This window comes from Bufo bufo, chromosome 7 (genome assembly GCF_905171765.1).
Source record: "Bufo bufo chromosome 7, aBufBuf1.1, whole genome shotgun sequence".
NCBI lineage: Eukaryota > Metazoa > Chordata > Amphibia > Anura > Bufonidae > Bufo > Bufo bufo.
Genome location: NC_053395.1, coordinates 200,120,282 through 200,137,626, shown reverse-complemented (window position 1 = coordinate 200,137,626; position 17,345 = coordinate 200,120,282). Strand labels below are relative to the sequence as shown.

General features: G+C 46.3%; 1 protein-coding gene across 1 annotated transcript in view; it reads right to left on the bottom strand.

Annotated features, from left to right (window-relative positions):
* Nucleotides 1-17,345, bottom strand: part of CCDC148 (coiled-coil domain containing 148) — a 220,169-nt gene that overhangs the window by 167,154 nt on the left and 35,670 nt on the right. The window contains exon 2 of the mRNA XM_040440791.1: nucleotides 10,866-10,922. Within this exon, the coding sequence (XP_040296725.1) occupies nucleotides 10,866-10,922 (57 nt within the window). The remainder of the gene's footprint in view (nucleotides 1-10,865; nucleotides 10,923-17,345) is intronic.

Sequence of the window (17,345 nt, the reverse complement as noted above, 5' to 3'; positions counted from 1 at the left end):
ATGTAAGGACTACAATGTAATGGCATTTATAGTCCGGTCTGCTGTATAGATAATGCAATAATGGACTACTTCACACTCCCCAATGAATGATTTTCTTGCCGTAGTGCTTGCTAAGCAGCAGCCCAAATATGTTTGGCCCATTGCTCAGCCAGACACTGCCAGTGGGTGACATGTACCGACGACCACACTACGGGTGCTGGCTGCTCATATGGATAAGCATCATTGGCACTTACTGTACAGTTAAACGCCAAAAGGGGGGCATTTAACCAAGAGACTATTTATGTCTTAACCCCTTAAGGACACAGCCTTTTTACACCTTAGGACCAGGCCATTTTTTGAAAATCTGACCAGAGTCCCTTTAAGTGCTGATAACTTTAAAACGGTTTGACTTATCCAGGCCGTTCTGAGATTGTTTTTTCGTCACATATTGTACTTCATGACACTGGTAAAATGGAGTAAAAAAAAAAAATTTTTTTGCACCAAAAAATACCTAATTTAACAAAAATTTGAAAAAATTTTGCAAATTTCAAAGTTTCAGTTTCTCTACTTCTGTAATACATAGTAATACCCCCAAAAATTGTGATGACCTTACATTCCCCATATGTCTACTTCATGTTTGAATTGTTTTGGGAATGATATTTTATTTTTTGGGGATGTTATAAGGCTTAGAAGTTTAGAAGCAAATCTTGAAATTTTTCCGAAATTTACAAAAACTCAATTTCTAGGGACCAGTTCAGGTCTCAAGTCACTTTGCGAGGCTTACATTATAGAAACCACCCAAAAATGACCCCATCTAAGAAACTACACCCCTCAAGGTATTCAAAACTGATTTTGCATACGTTGTTAACCCTTTAGGTGTTGCACAAGAGTTATTGGCAAATAGGGAGGAAATTTGAGAATTTCATTTTTTTGTCTAATTTTTCATTTTAACCCATTTTTTCCACTAACAAACCAAGGGTTAACAGCCAAACAAGACTGTATCTTTATTGCCCTGACTCTGCCATTTACAGAAACACCCAATATGTGGCCGTAAACTACTGTACGGCCACACAGCGGGGCGTAGAGTGAAAGGTGCGCCGTTTGGTTTTTGGAAGGCTGATTTTTATGGACTGGTTTATTTACACCATGTCCCATTTGAAGCCCCCTGATGCACCCCTAGAGGAGAAACTCCCTAAAAGTGACCCCATCTAAGAAACTACACCCCTCAAGGTATTCAAAACTGATTTTACATACGTCGTTAACCCTTTAGGTGTTGCACAAGAGTTATTGGCAAATGGCGATGAAATTTGAGAATTTCATTTTTTTGCCTAATTTTCCATTTTAACCCATTTTTTCAACTAACAAAGCAAGGGTTAACAGCCAAACATGACTGTATCTTTATTGCCCTGACTCTGCCATTTACAGAAACACCCAATATGTGGCCGTAAACTACTGTACGGGCACACAGCGGGGCGTAGAGTGAAAGGTGCGCCGTTTGGTTTTTGGAGGGCTGATTTTGCTGGACTGTTTTTTTGGCACCATGTCCCATTTGAAGCCCCCCTGATGCACCCCTAGATTATAAACTCCATAAAAGTGACCCCATCTAAGAAACTACACCCCTCAAGGTATTCAAAACTGATTTTACAAACTTTGTTAACCCTTTAGGTGTTGCACAAGATTTAATGAAAAATAGAGATACAATTTCAAAATTTCACTTTTTTGGCAGATTTTCCATTTTAATATTTTTTTTCCAGTTACAAAGCAAGGGTTAACAGCCAAACAAAACTCATTATTTATGGCCCTAATTCTGTAGTTTACAGAAACACCCCATATGTGGTCGTAAACAGCTGTACGGGCACACGGCAGGGCGCAGAAGGAAAGGAACACCATATGGTTTTTGGAAGGCATATTTTGCTGGACTGGTTTTTTTGACACCATGTCCCATTTGAAGCCCCCCTGATGCACCCCTAGAGTAGAAACTCCAAAAAAGTGACCCCATTTTAGAAACTACGGGATAGGGTGGCAGTTTTGTTGGTACTAGTTTAGGGTACATATGATTTTTGGTTGCTCTATATTACACTTTTTGTGCGGCAAGGTAACAAGAAATAGCTTTTTTGGCACAGTTTTTTTTTTTGTTATTTACAACATTCATCTGACAGGTTAGATCATGTGGTAATTTTATAGAGCAGGTTGTCACGGACGCGGAGATACCTAATATGTATACAATTTTTTTTATTTATGTAAGTTTTACACAATGATTTCATTTTTAAAACCAAAAAAATGTTTTAGTGTCTCCATAGTCTAAGAGCCATAGTTTTTTCAGTTTTTGGGCGATTATCTTAAGTAGGGTCTCATTTTTTGCGGGATGAGATGACGGTTTGATTGGCATCTATTTTGGGGTGCATATGACTTTTTGATTGCTTGCTATTACACTTTTTGTGACGTAAGATGACAAAAAATGGCTTTTTTTACACCGTTTTTATTTTTATTTTTTTACGGTGGTCATCTGACGGGTTAGATCATGTGATATTTTTATAGAGCCGGGCGATACGGACGCGGCGATACCTAATATGTATACTTTTTTTTTATTTATGTAAGTTTTACACAATGATTTCATTTTTGAAACAAAAAAAATCATGTTTTAGTGTTTCCATAGTCTAAGAGCCATAGTTTTTTCAGTTTTTGGGCGATTATCTTGGGTAGGGTATGATTTTTGCGGGATGAGATGACGGTTTGATTGTTACAATTTTGGCGTACATGCGACTTTTTTGATCACTTTTATTACCTTTTTTGGGAAGTAAGGTGGGCAAAATTTCAATTTCATCATAGTTTTTTATTTTTATGGTGTTCACCGTTTGGGTAAAGTAACATGACCGTTTTATAGATCAGGTCGTTACGGACGCGGCGATACCAAACATGTGTAGGGAATTTTATTTTTTTCATTTTTTATCAGTGATAAATGTGTTTTTTGATTTTTACTTTTTTTTCACTTTTATTCACTTTTTTTTGACCCAGACCCACTTGGTTCTTGAAGATCCAGTGGGTCTGATGTATGTATAATACAGTACAGTACAATATATATTTTACTGTACTGTATTTTACACTTTTTCTGAACAGATCTATGCCTTTTAGCACAGATCTGTTCAGCACCATGGACAGCAGGACGCCTGAGAGGCGTCCTGTTGCCATGGGAACCTTCCCCGTCTGCTCAGAACTTCGCAGACGGGGAAGGGTAAGGAGGGGATCTCTCGGGGGGCTCTCTGGGGGCTCTCTCCCTCCCCATCGGGGGGCTGCAAAGGCACAGCAGCCCCCCGATGGGAGAGGGAGGGAGCTCCCTGCGCTGTTAACCTTTTCCATACAGCGGTCCGTACGGACCGCTGTATGGAAAGGGTTAAACGGCTGACATCGCATCGCAGATGTCAGCCGTTTATACCAGGGTGCCAGCAATGTGCTGGCACCCTGGTATCCCCACTAGACACCAACGATTATACAAGGGGAGGCGGGCGGGGGATCGCGATCCCGCCTGCCGCACCGCCCGCCTCCCGCACCGCCCACACCGCCCGCAACCCTCCCCCTGCACCTCTCGCCACCATAAAAATCATTCGGGGGTGCAGGGGGGGGTGAATAAAACTTTTTTTTTAGGCATATAAAGTTTCTGATCCCCGCGGTCAGGGACTGCGGGGACCAGAAACTTCAGAAATCGCAGCAAACCGCAGGTCTGAATTGACCTGCGGTTTGCCGCGATCGCCGACATGGGGGGGTCACGGGACCCCCCCGCGCATTTAGCCTAGGTGCCTGCTCAATGATTTGAGCAGGCACCGGGTTCCGATCACTGCCAGCCGCACGGCAGTGATCGAAAATACACAGGGCGTACATGTACGCCCTGTGTCCTTAAGTACCTGTCACTACCAGAGCTTTGGGACGTTCTCACAGCTCTGTTTCTCCACCCCTGTGATGATGTCACTACTAGAGCTGGGAGGAGTTCTCACTACTCTGTTTACTTTTGGTTTCTTTCACCACAGCTGTTCTTCATGTGTTTGATTTCCCTCTCCTTATATCACCCCTCCTCCTATGATAGGATGTGGATTATAGTTCTCACTTCAGTTGTAGCTCTTGCTTTAGTTTCTTCACTTGTAGCTATCAGTTCACTGGACCTGTGTTCTGCTGCAGCTAGCACTCCGGATATTGCCAGCCTGTCCTTGGATCCATCTTCTCTGCGGCTATAACACCTTCAGCTAAGTCTGCAGACATTGTTGTATTCCTGTTTGTTTTCTGACTGGATCTGAGGTGGCCACGGTTCCCTCCATATACTGAGTAGGGCACTGGTGGCCGTGCCCCTTCCACTATTGTAGGGGTTACAGTGGTCATTAGTCTTAGGCACGTGGGCATGCCTCGTTCCGCCATTTGGATCCGGGCATGTGCTTTAGCAGAATAGGGAAAGCGTTGAGGGTCGGACAGGGGTCACCCTTTATCCTCCCTAGTTCTGGGTCCAGTCAGTTGCTCTGTACTGTGAATTACTATTGTTGCTCACATACAGCCGTGACATTATAATCCACCAAAACCGTGCTTTTTTGACATGGATCCGCTTTCTGACCTGGTTGACCGCATGCAGGGTCTTTCTTTGGAAGTAGCGGATCTCCGTCAATCTATGACCCAGCTTCAAGCATTGGGCCCTGCTCCGGCTCATGGAGTCTGTTGCGAGCCAAAGGTCTCACTTCCGGAGACGTTCTCCGGGGGCAGTGAGAATTTTGTTCGTTTCAGAGAGGCATGCAAACTCCATTTTTGCTTGTGTTCTCACTCTTCTGGTAATCAGGAGCAGAGGGTGAGGATTGTCATTTCCCTGCTCAGGGGTAATGCTCAGACTTGGGCTTTTTCGCTGCCATCAGGGGATCCCTCCCTTCGATCCGTGGAGGGATTTTTTGTGGCCCTGGGGCAGATTTATGATGACCCGGATCGTGTTGCTCTGGCCGAATCTAACCTACGTGTTTTATGCCAGAACAAACGGTCTGCGGAGCTTTATTGTTCTGAATTTCGGAGATGGGCAGCTGATTCGGGTTGGAATGATGCTGCACTCCGGAGTCAGTTCTGTCATGGTCTCTCGGAGAGATTAAAAGATGCGTTTGCTTTCCATGAGAGACCAACGTCCTTAGAGTCTGCCATGTCATTGGCGGTACGCCTTGACAGGCGTCTAAGAGAAAGAAACGAGACCTCTCTGTCCAACCATTGTCAGTCTAGGGGCAGTGGTGCGGACTCATTCAGTGTGCAGGGGCCTCATCCTGTCTCGCTCCCCTCTGAGGAGGAGCCCATGCAGCTAGCTCGACTTGCCCCTGATAAAAGAGGATTTAGTCCTCAGAGTATGGTCTGTTTTTGTTGTGGGGGCATAGGTCATTTGGCAAATGTTTGTCCGTCTAGGAGATTCTTGAACCGTACTAAGAGCGATAATAAGAGAAAAATCTCAAAAGGTAAATCATCAGGTTCTGCTTCATCTGCTACTTTGGGCAAAGTTGATGTAGGATTTGATGCTTTTCCTCTGACCTGCAGTTCCCGTTTTCTCCTGTCTGCCAGGGTGGCGCTAGAGAGCAAAGTCATTTCTTGTGAGATTTTTGTCGATAGTGGAGCGGCCGTCAATCTTATTGACACTCAATTTGTAGCCATGCATGGTTTTCAGGTTTGCACATTAGATAAAGATATACCTGTTTTTGCTATTGACTCTGCTCCACTCTCACAGAGATCTCTGAAGGGCATTGTTCACAATATCCGGCTAGCTGTAGGTGACACTCATGTGGAGGACATATCTTGTTTTGTCCTTAACGGATTGCCGTCTCCTCTAGTTTTGGGGTTACCCTGGCTCACTAGACATAACCCCACTATTGATTGGCAAGGAAGGCAAATAAATGAGTGGAGTGATTTTTGTAGAGAGAATTGTCTCACAGCGACTTTTGCAGAGGTGTCTACTAAAACGGTGCCATCATTTCTTTCTGATTTCTCGGACGTGTTTTCCGAGAGCGGTGTTCAGGAGCTACCTCCTCACCGGGAGTTTGACTGTCCCATTAACCTCATTCCCGGCGCCAAGCTGCCAAAAGCACGCCTCTACAATCTCTCACAACCGGAAAGAATCGCTATGCGAACTTACATCTCCGAGAGTCTCGAAAAGGGGCATATTCGTCCCTCAAAGTCACCTGTGGCCGCGGGTTTTTTTTTTGTTAAAAAGAAAGATGGCTCTCTGAGACCTTGCCTAGATTTTAGGGAGCTGAACCGTATCACGATTCGCGATCCCTATCCCCTTCCTCTGATCCCGGACCTCTTCAATCAAATTGTTGGGGCCAAGGTGTTTTCCAAATTGGATTTGAGAGGCGCGTACAACCTGGTCAGGGTCAGAGAGGGGGATGAATGGAAAACGGCCTTTAATACCCCTGACGGGCATTTCGAGAATCTCGTTATGCCTTTCGGCCTGATGAATGCTCCGGCCGTCTTTCAGCATTTTGTTAATAGTATTTTCTATCATTTAATGGGGAAATTTGTATTGGTGTATCTTGATGATATTTTGATTTTTTTCCCCTGATGTTCAGACCCATCAGGATCATCTTTTTCAGGTTCTGCAGATTCTGCGGGAAAATAAATTGTACGCCAAGCTGGAGAAATGTCTTTTTATGGTATCGGAGATTCAATTTCTGGGTTTTCTCCTCTCTGCTTCTGGTTTTCGCATGGATCCCGAGAAGGTCCGTGCTGTACTTGAGTGGGAGCTTCCTGAGAATCCGAAGGCATTGATGCGCTTTCTGGGTTTTGCGAACTATTACAGAAAGTTCATTTTGAATTATTCCTCTGTTGTCAAACCCCTCACTGACATGACAAAAAAGGGGGCGGATTTTTCCTCTTGGTCGGAGGAGGCGCTTACAGCCTTTTCTAAGATTAAAGAGAATTTTGCGTCTGCTCCCGTCTTGGTGCATCCCGATGTTTCCTTACCTTTTATTGTTGAGGTGGATGCTTCCGAGGTGGGTGTGGGTGCGGTTTTGTCCCAGGGCCCTTCCCCTGCCAAGTGGCGACCCTGTGCCTTTTTCTCTAAAAAACTCTCCCCGGCAGAGAGAAACTATGATGTGGGAGATAGGGAGTTGTTGGCTTTCGAGGAATGGCGCCATTGGTTGGAGGGGGCCAGGCACCCTATCACCGTTTTTACCGACCATAAGAATCTGGCATACTTGGAGTCGGCCAAGCGTATGAATCCGAGACAGGCCAGATGGTCTCTGTTCTTCTCCAGATTCAATTTTGTTGTTACATTCCGACCTGGGATAAAAAATGTGAAGGCTGATGCTCTCTCTCGCTGTTTTCCGGGAGGAGGAAACTCCGAGGACCCGGGTCCCATTTTGGCGGAGGGGGTAGTTGTTTCTGCTCTATATTCCGATTTGGAGGCCGAGGTCCAGGCTGCCCAGACTGAGACACCTGCCCGTTGTCCTTCTGGGAAGTTGTTCGTGCCTCCTGAGCTACGTCACAAACTCTTTAAGGAGCATCATGATACGGTTCTTGCTGGTCACCCCGGGAGTAGAGCCACGGTAGATCTCATTGCTCGGAGATTTTGGTGGCCGGCTCTTCGTAAGTCGGTGGAGGGTTTTGTGGCTGCTTGTGAGACGTGCGCTCGAGCTAAGGTCCCTCGTTCACGGCCTTCAGGTTCCCTTCTCCCGTTACCCATTCCTTCCCGTCCTTGGACACACCTGTCCATGGACTTTATCACGGATCTTCCTCGTTCCTCGGGGAAGTCGGTGATCCTGGTGGTGGTGGACCGTTTTAGCAAGATGGCTCATTTCGTACCTTTCCCTGGTTTACCCAATGCTAAAACATTGGCGCAAGCTTTTGTCGACCATATTGTTAAATTGCACGGCATTCCCTCTGATATTGTTTCCGATAGAGGCACGCAGTTTGTGTCCAGGTTCTGGAAGGCTTTCTGTTCTCGCCTGGGGGTTCGGCTGTCCTTCTCTTCTGCTTTTCATCCGCAGTCGAATGGTCAGACTGAGCGCCTCAATCAGAATCTGGAGACATATTTGCGCTGTTTTGTGGCAGAGAACCAGGAGGATTGGTGTTCATTTCTCCCTCTTGCTGAGTTTGCTCTGAACAACCGTCGTCAGGAATCTTCTGATAAGTCACCATTCTTTGGTGCATATGGGTTCCATCCGCAGTTTGGGACATTCTCAGGAGGGGCTCTTTCTGGTTTACCTGAGGAGGAGAGATTTTCCTCGTCTTTGTCTACCATTTGGCAAAAGATTCAGAGTAATCTTAAAAAAATGAGTGAGAAGTATAAGCGTGTGGCTGATAAGAGACGTGTGCCTGGTCCGGACCTGAATGTGGGTGATCTGGTGTGGTTGTCTACTAGAAACATTAAGTTGAAGGTTCCCTCCTGGAAATTGGGTCCCAAGTTTATTGGGCCTTATAAAATCTTGTCAGTCATCAATCCTGTTGCCTTCCGTCTTGATCTTCCACGGGTTTGGAAGATACATAATGTATTTCACAGATCTCTCTTAAAACCATATGTCCAGCCCACGGTACCCTCCTCTTTGCCTCCTCCTCCGATTTTGGTTGATGGCAATCTGGAGTTTGCGGTTTCCAGAATTGTGGACTCTCGCATTGTCCGCGGTTCTCTTCAGTACCTCGTTCATTGGAAGGGTTATGGTCCTGAGGAGAGGATGTGGGTTCCGGTGTTGGACATTAAAGCCACTCGCCTCATCAGGGCATTTCATAGGGCTCATCCTGAGAAGGTGGGTCCTGGGTGTCCGGAGTCCACCCGTAGAGGGGGGGGTACTGTCACTACCAGAGCTTTGGGACGTTCTCACAGCTCTGTTTCTCCACCCCTGTGATGATGTCACTACTAGAGCTGGGAGGAGTTCTCACTACTCTGTTTACTTTTGGTTTCTTTCACCACAGCTGTTCTTCATGTGTTTGATTTCCCTCTCCTTATATCACCCCTCCTCCTATGATAGGATGTGGATTATAGTTCTCACTTCAGTTGTAGCTCTTGCTTTAGTTTCTTCACTTGTAGCTATCAGTTCACTGGACCTGTGTTCTGCTGCAGCTAGCACTCCGGATATTGCCAGCCTGTCCTTGGATCCATCTTCTCTGCGGCTATAACACCTTCAGCTAAGTCTGCAGACATTGTTGTATTCCTGTTTGTTTTCTGACTGGATCTGAGGTGGCCACGGTTCCCTCCATATACTGAGTAGGGCACTGGTGGCCGTGCCCCTTCCACTATTGTAGGGGTTACAGTGGTCATTAGTCTTAGGCACGTGGGCATGCCTCGTTCCGCCATTTGGATCCGGGCATGTGCTTTAGCAGAATAGGGAAAGCGTTGAGGGTCGGACAGGGGTCACCCTTTATCCTCCCTAGTTCTGGGTCCAGTCAGTTGCTCTGTACTGTGAATTACTATTGTTGCTCACATACAGCCGTGACAGTACCAGGGCACAAGGGCGTACCTGTACGCCCTATGTCCTTAAGAGGTTAAAGGGGTTGTCCTACAAAAAATATTCTACAGTTCTCAAACCAGCATCTGGATCAGAATACTTTTGTAGCTGCATGTAATTAAATATTTAGCATAGCCACTGAGTTATTCAAAGAAATCATCTGTATAGCGCCACCTGCTGTTTTTTTCTCTTATTTCTTTGTCCTGCTCACTGAGATGGCCGCACATGCTCAGATTCATCCTTCAACTGCCTCCTGAGCAGTGATAGGGAGAGCTGAGACACGCCCCCTGAGCTGTGATAGGGAGAGCATGGACACACCCCCTGAGCTGTGATAGGGAGAGCATGGACACACCTCCTGAGCTGCACCAGAGAAGACACTCCCCTTGAGCTTTCAGCTTGATATAAATCTAGCAGTGCAATGAATGGGGAGATCTCTGGATCCATGTGAGATACAGGGCTGGTTCTAGCTTTATTAGAAAGAGATTGTCATGTACTATATGGTGTCTGATTTTCATTTTTTACGTTAGTCATGGGACAACCCCTTTAATGTTGCACAGTTATTAGGGCTGAGCAGGGACATAGCTAGAGGGGGTACACCTCTGGGACCCGCACCTATCTCGTAAACTAAGCCGGCAAAGTGAAGGAGGGCGCACCGCCCATGCGCGGCTGCCCCCTATTTATTTTTATGGGGCCGCCAAAAATATCCGAGCACTGTCTTGTGTATTTTATGTCGGCCCCATTGAAGTGAATGGAAGTGGTGGCCTCGCTTGCGTGGTGCGCCCTCCACTTTGCAGGCTCAGTTCGAAAGATAGAGACCCGCATCTAGCGATATGCCCGCAATGTCTGACATGGGAATATCCCTTTAAGGTGTTTTCTTGGGCTACAATATTGGTGGCCTATTGATAGATGGATGTCTGACTCCCGCCACCCCACCGACCAGCAATCAGCCCACCACAGCATGTCAATTTATACTGTGGATCTCTCCTTTGGATTTGACCCTTTGCAATAGAGCGGGTGAATTTAGCCTAAAATAGCTCTTTGCATGAAAACACTGATTCGTATCAAAGAAATCTGTATACACCCAAACTAAGTGCCCCCCCCCCCTCTATCTTGTGCTGAACTTAGATAAGGTGGCAATGGAAACCGGCAGATCTGCTTTAAAGGGGTCGTCCAGGACTTACAATTCTGCCACCAGGAGGGGCAAACTGAAGACAGATGTGCACAAGTCATTGAGTTAAATGGGAACGGTACAAATCCATCCATCTTCCCCAGCGTCAGCCTTGTTCGGATAAATGTATGCATTTAACAGATCCGAGCATAGACAGAAGCAATTTATGTATCACAGAGACAGAAAATCCTATTACAATACAGAATTAAATCAGCCTAAACTGGGACATTCATTTCAAGATTATGACCAAGAAAACAGTGAAAAGTATACTATACCGTCATCTCTGCTCCTGTGGGCTGTTACGAATGATCGCATGTCTCTCCCGCTCCTGCCTGTAAAAGTGAAGAAAGGCTGAGATTAATAAGACATACATCAGGGAGCGATCTCCTACCCATCACTGCGTCCTCATTACCCCGAATGATATAATACCATCCATACCATCATTTCTATGTCTTCATCTATAGAATATATTCCGCCGGCACTTTTTGGGATGTCTATATCGATCCTAGCCTCCTTTTATTCACAGTGCTTATCAATTTTTTTTATGGGGTCATCATTTTCATGGCAGAGGACATTACGGTGTGTCCTCCATAGTCTGACTGCTAATACTGCATGCATTACAATGATTTAAAGGGGAAGTTCATTTTTTTACTGTTATCCGGCATTACCCTTAGCATTTGTCCTCACCGTTTCAGACCTTGGGGACTGGCACTAAGGGGATGTTCACATGGCTTTTGACATTAGAAATTTGGCACCAAAAAGCTGCCGTCTACAGCGCAAGATCTATTCATATCTATTCCATATCATTGTTCTCAACGGGAGGCCAAGGTTTGTGCCCTTTCTTGACCTGGTCGGGGCTATAAACCGCAGCCTCGTGGATGACTGCGTAGCCTACCTTTGAGAACAATGGGAGGCCAATTGCCAATCTGCAAGGCCAATGGTCACTTTTTGGTGTGAAGTCCGACTCCGTACCAAATTTCCTATGTCAAAGCTGCCATGTGAACATGCCCTAAGGATGTGGCTGTGCTGGCTGAATCTGCTTATGAAGCAGTCAATGTGTGGTACACAGCCAACCTGTCTGGAAACGCAGCACAACCTCCAGACAGCAGGGGGAGCTGAGCAGATTGATGCAAGTTTTGCTAAATCTATTCCCATAAAAATATATGACATATTCCATTACATTTTTACCCTTTCTATGCTTAGAAATCCAGTGGGTGGTACCACCCAGTGATTGACAGCTAAGTCTGTAGGGCTATGCATACAAATATAGCTGTCAATCAGAGAAAAGGATTGCCCGCTGGACTCCTAAGCATAGCAGCAGTGAAGCCTGCCACCAGGAATTAGCTCCCCACAATCCCAAGACCTTTTATCCATTATGGAGACTGCACCGATGACCTCCTAACTTCTGGGCTTTTCTGAATAATGAAGAATGAGAGGTTTGACAAATGCATTCAGATCCTAGTAAGGAGTCATGGGGGTGGAGCTGCTCTCCCAAGGAGTCATGGGGGCGGAGCCGCTCTCCCAAGGAGTCATGCTGGCCAGTCCCCTCATTCACTGACATCCCACAGATTGGGTAATTCATAAGAAGCCTCTTAAAATGGCATTGGGTGCATGTGCAGTGAAGTAAGGTGTATTGACTTTGCTTTCAACTGCGCATGCACCGAATGTCGCTTTAGGAGGCTTGTGGTAACGTACCCCGCCTATAATACATCAATGAAGACAGAAGGGGGACCAGCCAGTATGACTCCTTTGGAGAGCAGCTTCACCCCCAATGACTTCATACTGGCATCTGTTAAGGACAGTGGTCATGGACCCACAGAGCCAACCAACCGGTTTCACTTAGGGTTAGTCCTGAGAGGGTTAACCTAGCAGTCTCTGGCCTTCCCTGCAGGGAAGCCACTGGGCTGCTACCTCTTGGAATAGTCCTGGTGTGGTTGGCTGCTGACCCACAGGGATCAGAGACATAGGTGTGTAGCATCGGGGGATCAGACAATACATGTAGTCAAGAATCAGGTAGAGGTCAGGGCTGGTAGAGTTCCTGAAAATCTGTGGAACAGTGCAAAGGTCAGGGCAGGTGGCACAGGATCAGTCCGTTGAACAGTTACAGGTACACAGCTAGGAAGACCTGGCAGATCTATTGAGACCTATAGCTTGGGCAAGGGGTGGAACAGTCCATCTATATAGAAGAGATAATTAGCTCATTCATCAAGCAGCTGAACACAGGGTCAGATAGGGGAATTAACCCTCACAGTGCTGCAGGAAAAAGTCTTTCCACTACACACACAGGAAGAGGCCTTGGGGCCAGGTTGCGGTCCAAAACGTGGGACACGGGAATCTGACTGGTGAGTGATGTGACACTCGTGCCCACCCTGATAGAGGGCTGTTAGTGGTCACGACAGAATCTGAATGAGCAAGTCTGGCTTCATTTTCGAAAGGTGTTGCAATCAGGCATCCCTTTTAGGGAAACCCTAAACACTCATTCCCTGATAGCATATTATTATAGGAATCAATCATTGCTAAAGCATTTAGAAAATATCCTGCCTGGCTGCTGCCAGCATCAGATGTCCTCTCATTCCCCTGTCTCAATAGAGAAGCCCCCGCCAGGTATGCAGAGCAACTGGGGAACTTCAAGTTGACCCCCGTTTTTTCCATGTAGTTCCACAATCGCAGTTTTCTTTAGAAGCAATTCTAAGACTTCCTACAATGCTTTCAAAAACTGAAACCGGGTTTGCAGTGTATTACGAAAATAAGTATTGTCACAGAGACACTGGGGCTCAGCGGGATGGCTTTATGTCCCGTAGACTGCTGAATGGAAAACCTATCCATTTCAAGGGGTTTGATATGGTAGGACATGCCCCCAATGTCCACCACTGGGACCCGCATCTATCCTTAGAACAGAGCCTGCAAAATGCAGGAGGCCGCACTGCGCATGTGCGGCCGCCCTCCATTCATTTCTATGGGACTGCCGAAAATAGCCGAGCGCAAGTGGGGTCACCGCTCCATTCAGTAGTTTTAGCAGTCCCATAGAATTGACCCGCAACTCTATGACCTGCACTTATGAGACATTGGGGGCATATCCTAGCGATGTGTCAGTGTCCAAGATGGGAACACCGTTTTTGAGAGGTAAAACATACAGCAGACCCGTCAGCCATACGAGGCTTTATTAATACTGTTGTAGCATGTAACAAACTACAAGATAGCAAAACTGTGCAAAAAGGTGCAGTATGTACTGACATGTAAAACATATGCAGAGGCGGCGGAGAGCGCCCATGCAGCATACACCAGCACTGTGGCCCCTTCAGTCTCAGAATTGGGGAGGATCCCAGAGGGGCCCCACCGATCATAAAGCGATTTCTTACCCTAGAAATGTGCCAACATTTTATATAATTGGAACCCCCCCTAATGCAACTCTACTATATAGATGTATGAGGAAATGCACTTCTATACCACGCATTTCATGCTGCCAGCCTAATCGCAGTGCCACGCTGCTTTCACTCCAGAAGTTCCCATTTACTCCACAGGTTTCATTACTGGACTTATGTCCAGTCTGCACTAACACCTGCTCACATTGCTCAGTCTAGGACCTGTGCTCGGCAGCTGCTCCTGGAGACCCCTGACCTGGACCAATGTCTGTCGGCGGTATTTATGGTCCACAAATCATCCCACTTGAGTGCCTGATGTCACTGCATGTATGAACAGGCACCAGTGCGTGGCGTGACTGCTTACCGTCTCAGGTTATTATTCTGTACAGACTGCAAAGTTTCAGGTGGTGTGAGACTAGAAGTCCCAGCATGCCCTGAAAGCTGCAGCCTGTGATTGCAGTTTCACAACAGCTGGAAAGCCGTGAGCCAAGAACACGGGTATAGATACAGCTAAGATATATACTGTACAAACCAAACTTCTCATAGAGACTAACACAGCATTAAAGGGGTATTCCCATCTTGGACATTGGGGGCATATTGCTAGGATCTGCCCCCAATGTCTGATAGGTGCTGGTCCCACCTCTGGGGCAAAATGACAGAGGGCGCTCCACGCATGCGCAGCTGCTTTCCATTCATTTGTATGGGAGTGCCAAAAATAGGCGAGCGGCACTAGGCTGAAACGAATGGGAAGCGTGGCCACCACTCCATTTACTTCTATGGGGCTGACCGAATTAGCCGAGCCAGCGCTGAGTTGTTTTAGGCTCTCTCCCACAGAAATGAATGGAGGGCGTCCGCACTTGTGCGGTGCACCCTCTGGCACTTTGTGGGCTCCGTTCTACAGATAGGTCGCACCTATCTTTAGAGCGGAGCCCACAGCCATTCAGACATCAGACATTGCCAATGTCCAAGATGGGACAATTCCTTTAAAGAGAATCTATCAGCCCCAAACCAGAGTAGGCGGTGTATGGTGTAAGTGGTGCCGAGGGTTTTATCTTCATACCCACTTGCATTCAAACTCTGTTCTCCCCCAAACCAGCAGTAAAATACATGGAGAGGACTAAAAGAGGAGTCCTCGCAGTTAATTTTACTGCTGGTTTATGGGAGCACAGGATCGAAATGCAAGTGAGTATGAAGATAAAACCCTCGGCACCACTTACACTATACACCGCTTAGTTTGGGTCTGTTTTGGAGCTGACAGATTCCCTTTAAAGAGAACCCATCAGGGGGTAGAGGCTCTGCTTCTTCTTTTTCAGATAGTTAATTTGCGTCCACATGAAAAAACACTTCTGGAGCATCTTTTCTTAGTACACTGAACTGTGCAGTTTTCCTAGGTGTTACCGTTCCCCTCAGGCCTGGGCTGGTTGGTCAGTGCATGATCAGCTGTTTCTATGGCTAGAAAGGGTAAAGAACCCGCACAGGTCCCTCACCCACAGTGAGCAGGACCTTCAGCAGCAGTCTGGGGGCCACAACTGCAGAGGAGGTAAGAGATGTCTACTGACAATCTCCCACCTCCTGCACCAGCTGAGCTCCTGCCAGTCTCAAGGGGGTTGGTGGGGAAAGTGTTGCTGCTAGTGGTAAATGGTGGCTTGGGGGAGAATGCTTCTGTCAGTGGGGGAGAGGTGAGTAGAGCACTGCTGATTCTACCGGTGGGGGAGGAGTCGTAAGGTGCCCTACGCTGCCGCCGGTGAGGGAGGGGTGGGAACGGTGACAATGCTGCTGCCAGTAAGAGAGGGGTGGGAAGAGTGACAATGCTGCTGCCAGTGAGGGATGGTTGGAAACAGTGAGAACGCTGCTTCAAATGGTGCTGCACTGCACAGCTTGTAGTTTATGGACATCTTCCTGCACAGTACTACATAGCTTAGTGTCCTCAGCAAAAATAGAAACAGTGCTATTAATCCCATCCTCGATATCATTATTAAGCAGGTTAAATCATAGGGGACCCAGCTCTGAACCTTGGGGTACACCACTGAGAACCGGGGACCTTTCAGTATAGAAATCATTGACCACAACTCTCTGGACACGGTCCTTCAGCCAGTTTTTAATCCAATCACAGACGATACTTTCCAAGCCTATAGACCTTATTTTACCTATTAAACATCTGTGAGGGGTGTTTGGTGTCATTTAACGGATACAGCACTGGAATCAGTTTCAGTCCTCATGCACCCGACTGTGCTCATATTGCGTTCCGCAAACCACGGATCTGAAAAAATATGGACATCTTCCGTGTGCAATCCGCATTTTTCTCACTCCCATTACTAGAAATTACTATTGTCCGCAATAAGGACAAGAAATGGAGATGTACTCTAACCCGCGGAACGGACACACGGATGGGATCAGTGTGCTATCTGTTTTTTTGCGTGGTCCATGTGTGGTTTATGAATTGGTCCATGTGAAATCCGCAAAAAATGTGGATCGGACACAGATACAAAATATGGTTGTGAGACCTCATGTTTCTGTGATGGGACAGAAAGAAGAAATACGAATGTGCATGTGAACCCAGCCCTATTCACAAATATCTAGTAAAAGTAACATTGGAACAACAGCGTGCAGGGTCCTAAGGGCGGGTACACATCACGTTTTTGCCATGCTTCTATCCTGCAGAGTCTGGCAAAAAGACTTATTCCTTTTTTTTTTTTATTACAATGAAACTCCATGGTGAACGGATGTCACTGTATGGCATCTGTAGGAGGCATCCGTTAACGTAAAGTTTTTTTTATACGTTAAACAGATGGCAAAAACGGGATATGCACCCAGCCTTAGGAAAGATGCTCCAAAATGTGTATATTACAGGGAATACAAGTATTTACTAAAACAGACAAATCAGGAGAGGTGCAATGTCTCTAAAACACAGAGGTCGTTCGGGTTTCCAAAAATCATAATTAAAAAAATGATAAAGGCGAAAACCACATTTCATGATTTACATCTACATAAAGTTACAGCTAACTGTGCATCTAAAAATCTGTGTGAAAAATGCACCATTTTCTCCTCTGTTCACAACTAAACCTGCATCCAGAATCCGGCAGCATTCCTGTTACCATAGAGAAGCGATGACAGAGACAGTCAGTGGAGAGCGCTTAGCTCGCATGTCTGACATCTGTCGTGTCGGTGTGACATTTTTCTTCCTTAGACCCTTGTGAGTTCTGATCCGTACCTGATCCAGGAGAAAAGACGGTTTCACCCACTGAGGTCCTCCAGGACCAGACACAGATTAGCCGTGTTTAGCATGTGTTAGTTTAAGGGCTAGAACTTTTTTAATTTTTGGGCTATTGTTCTAATATCTGTTAATTTACTGTTTCCAGATCATTGCAGCTTTTTTTTTTAAATAATATTGTA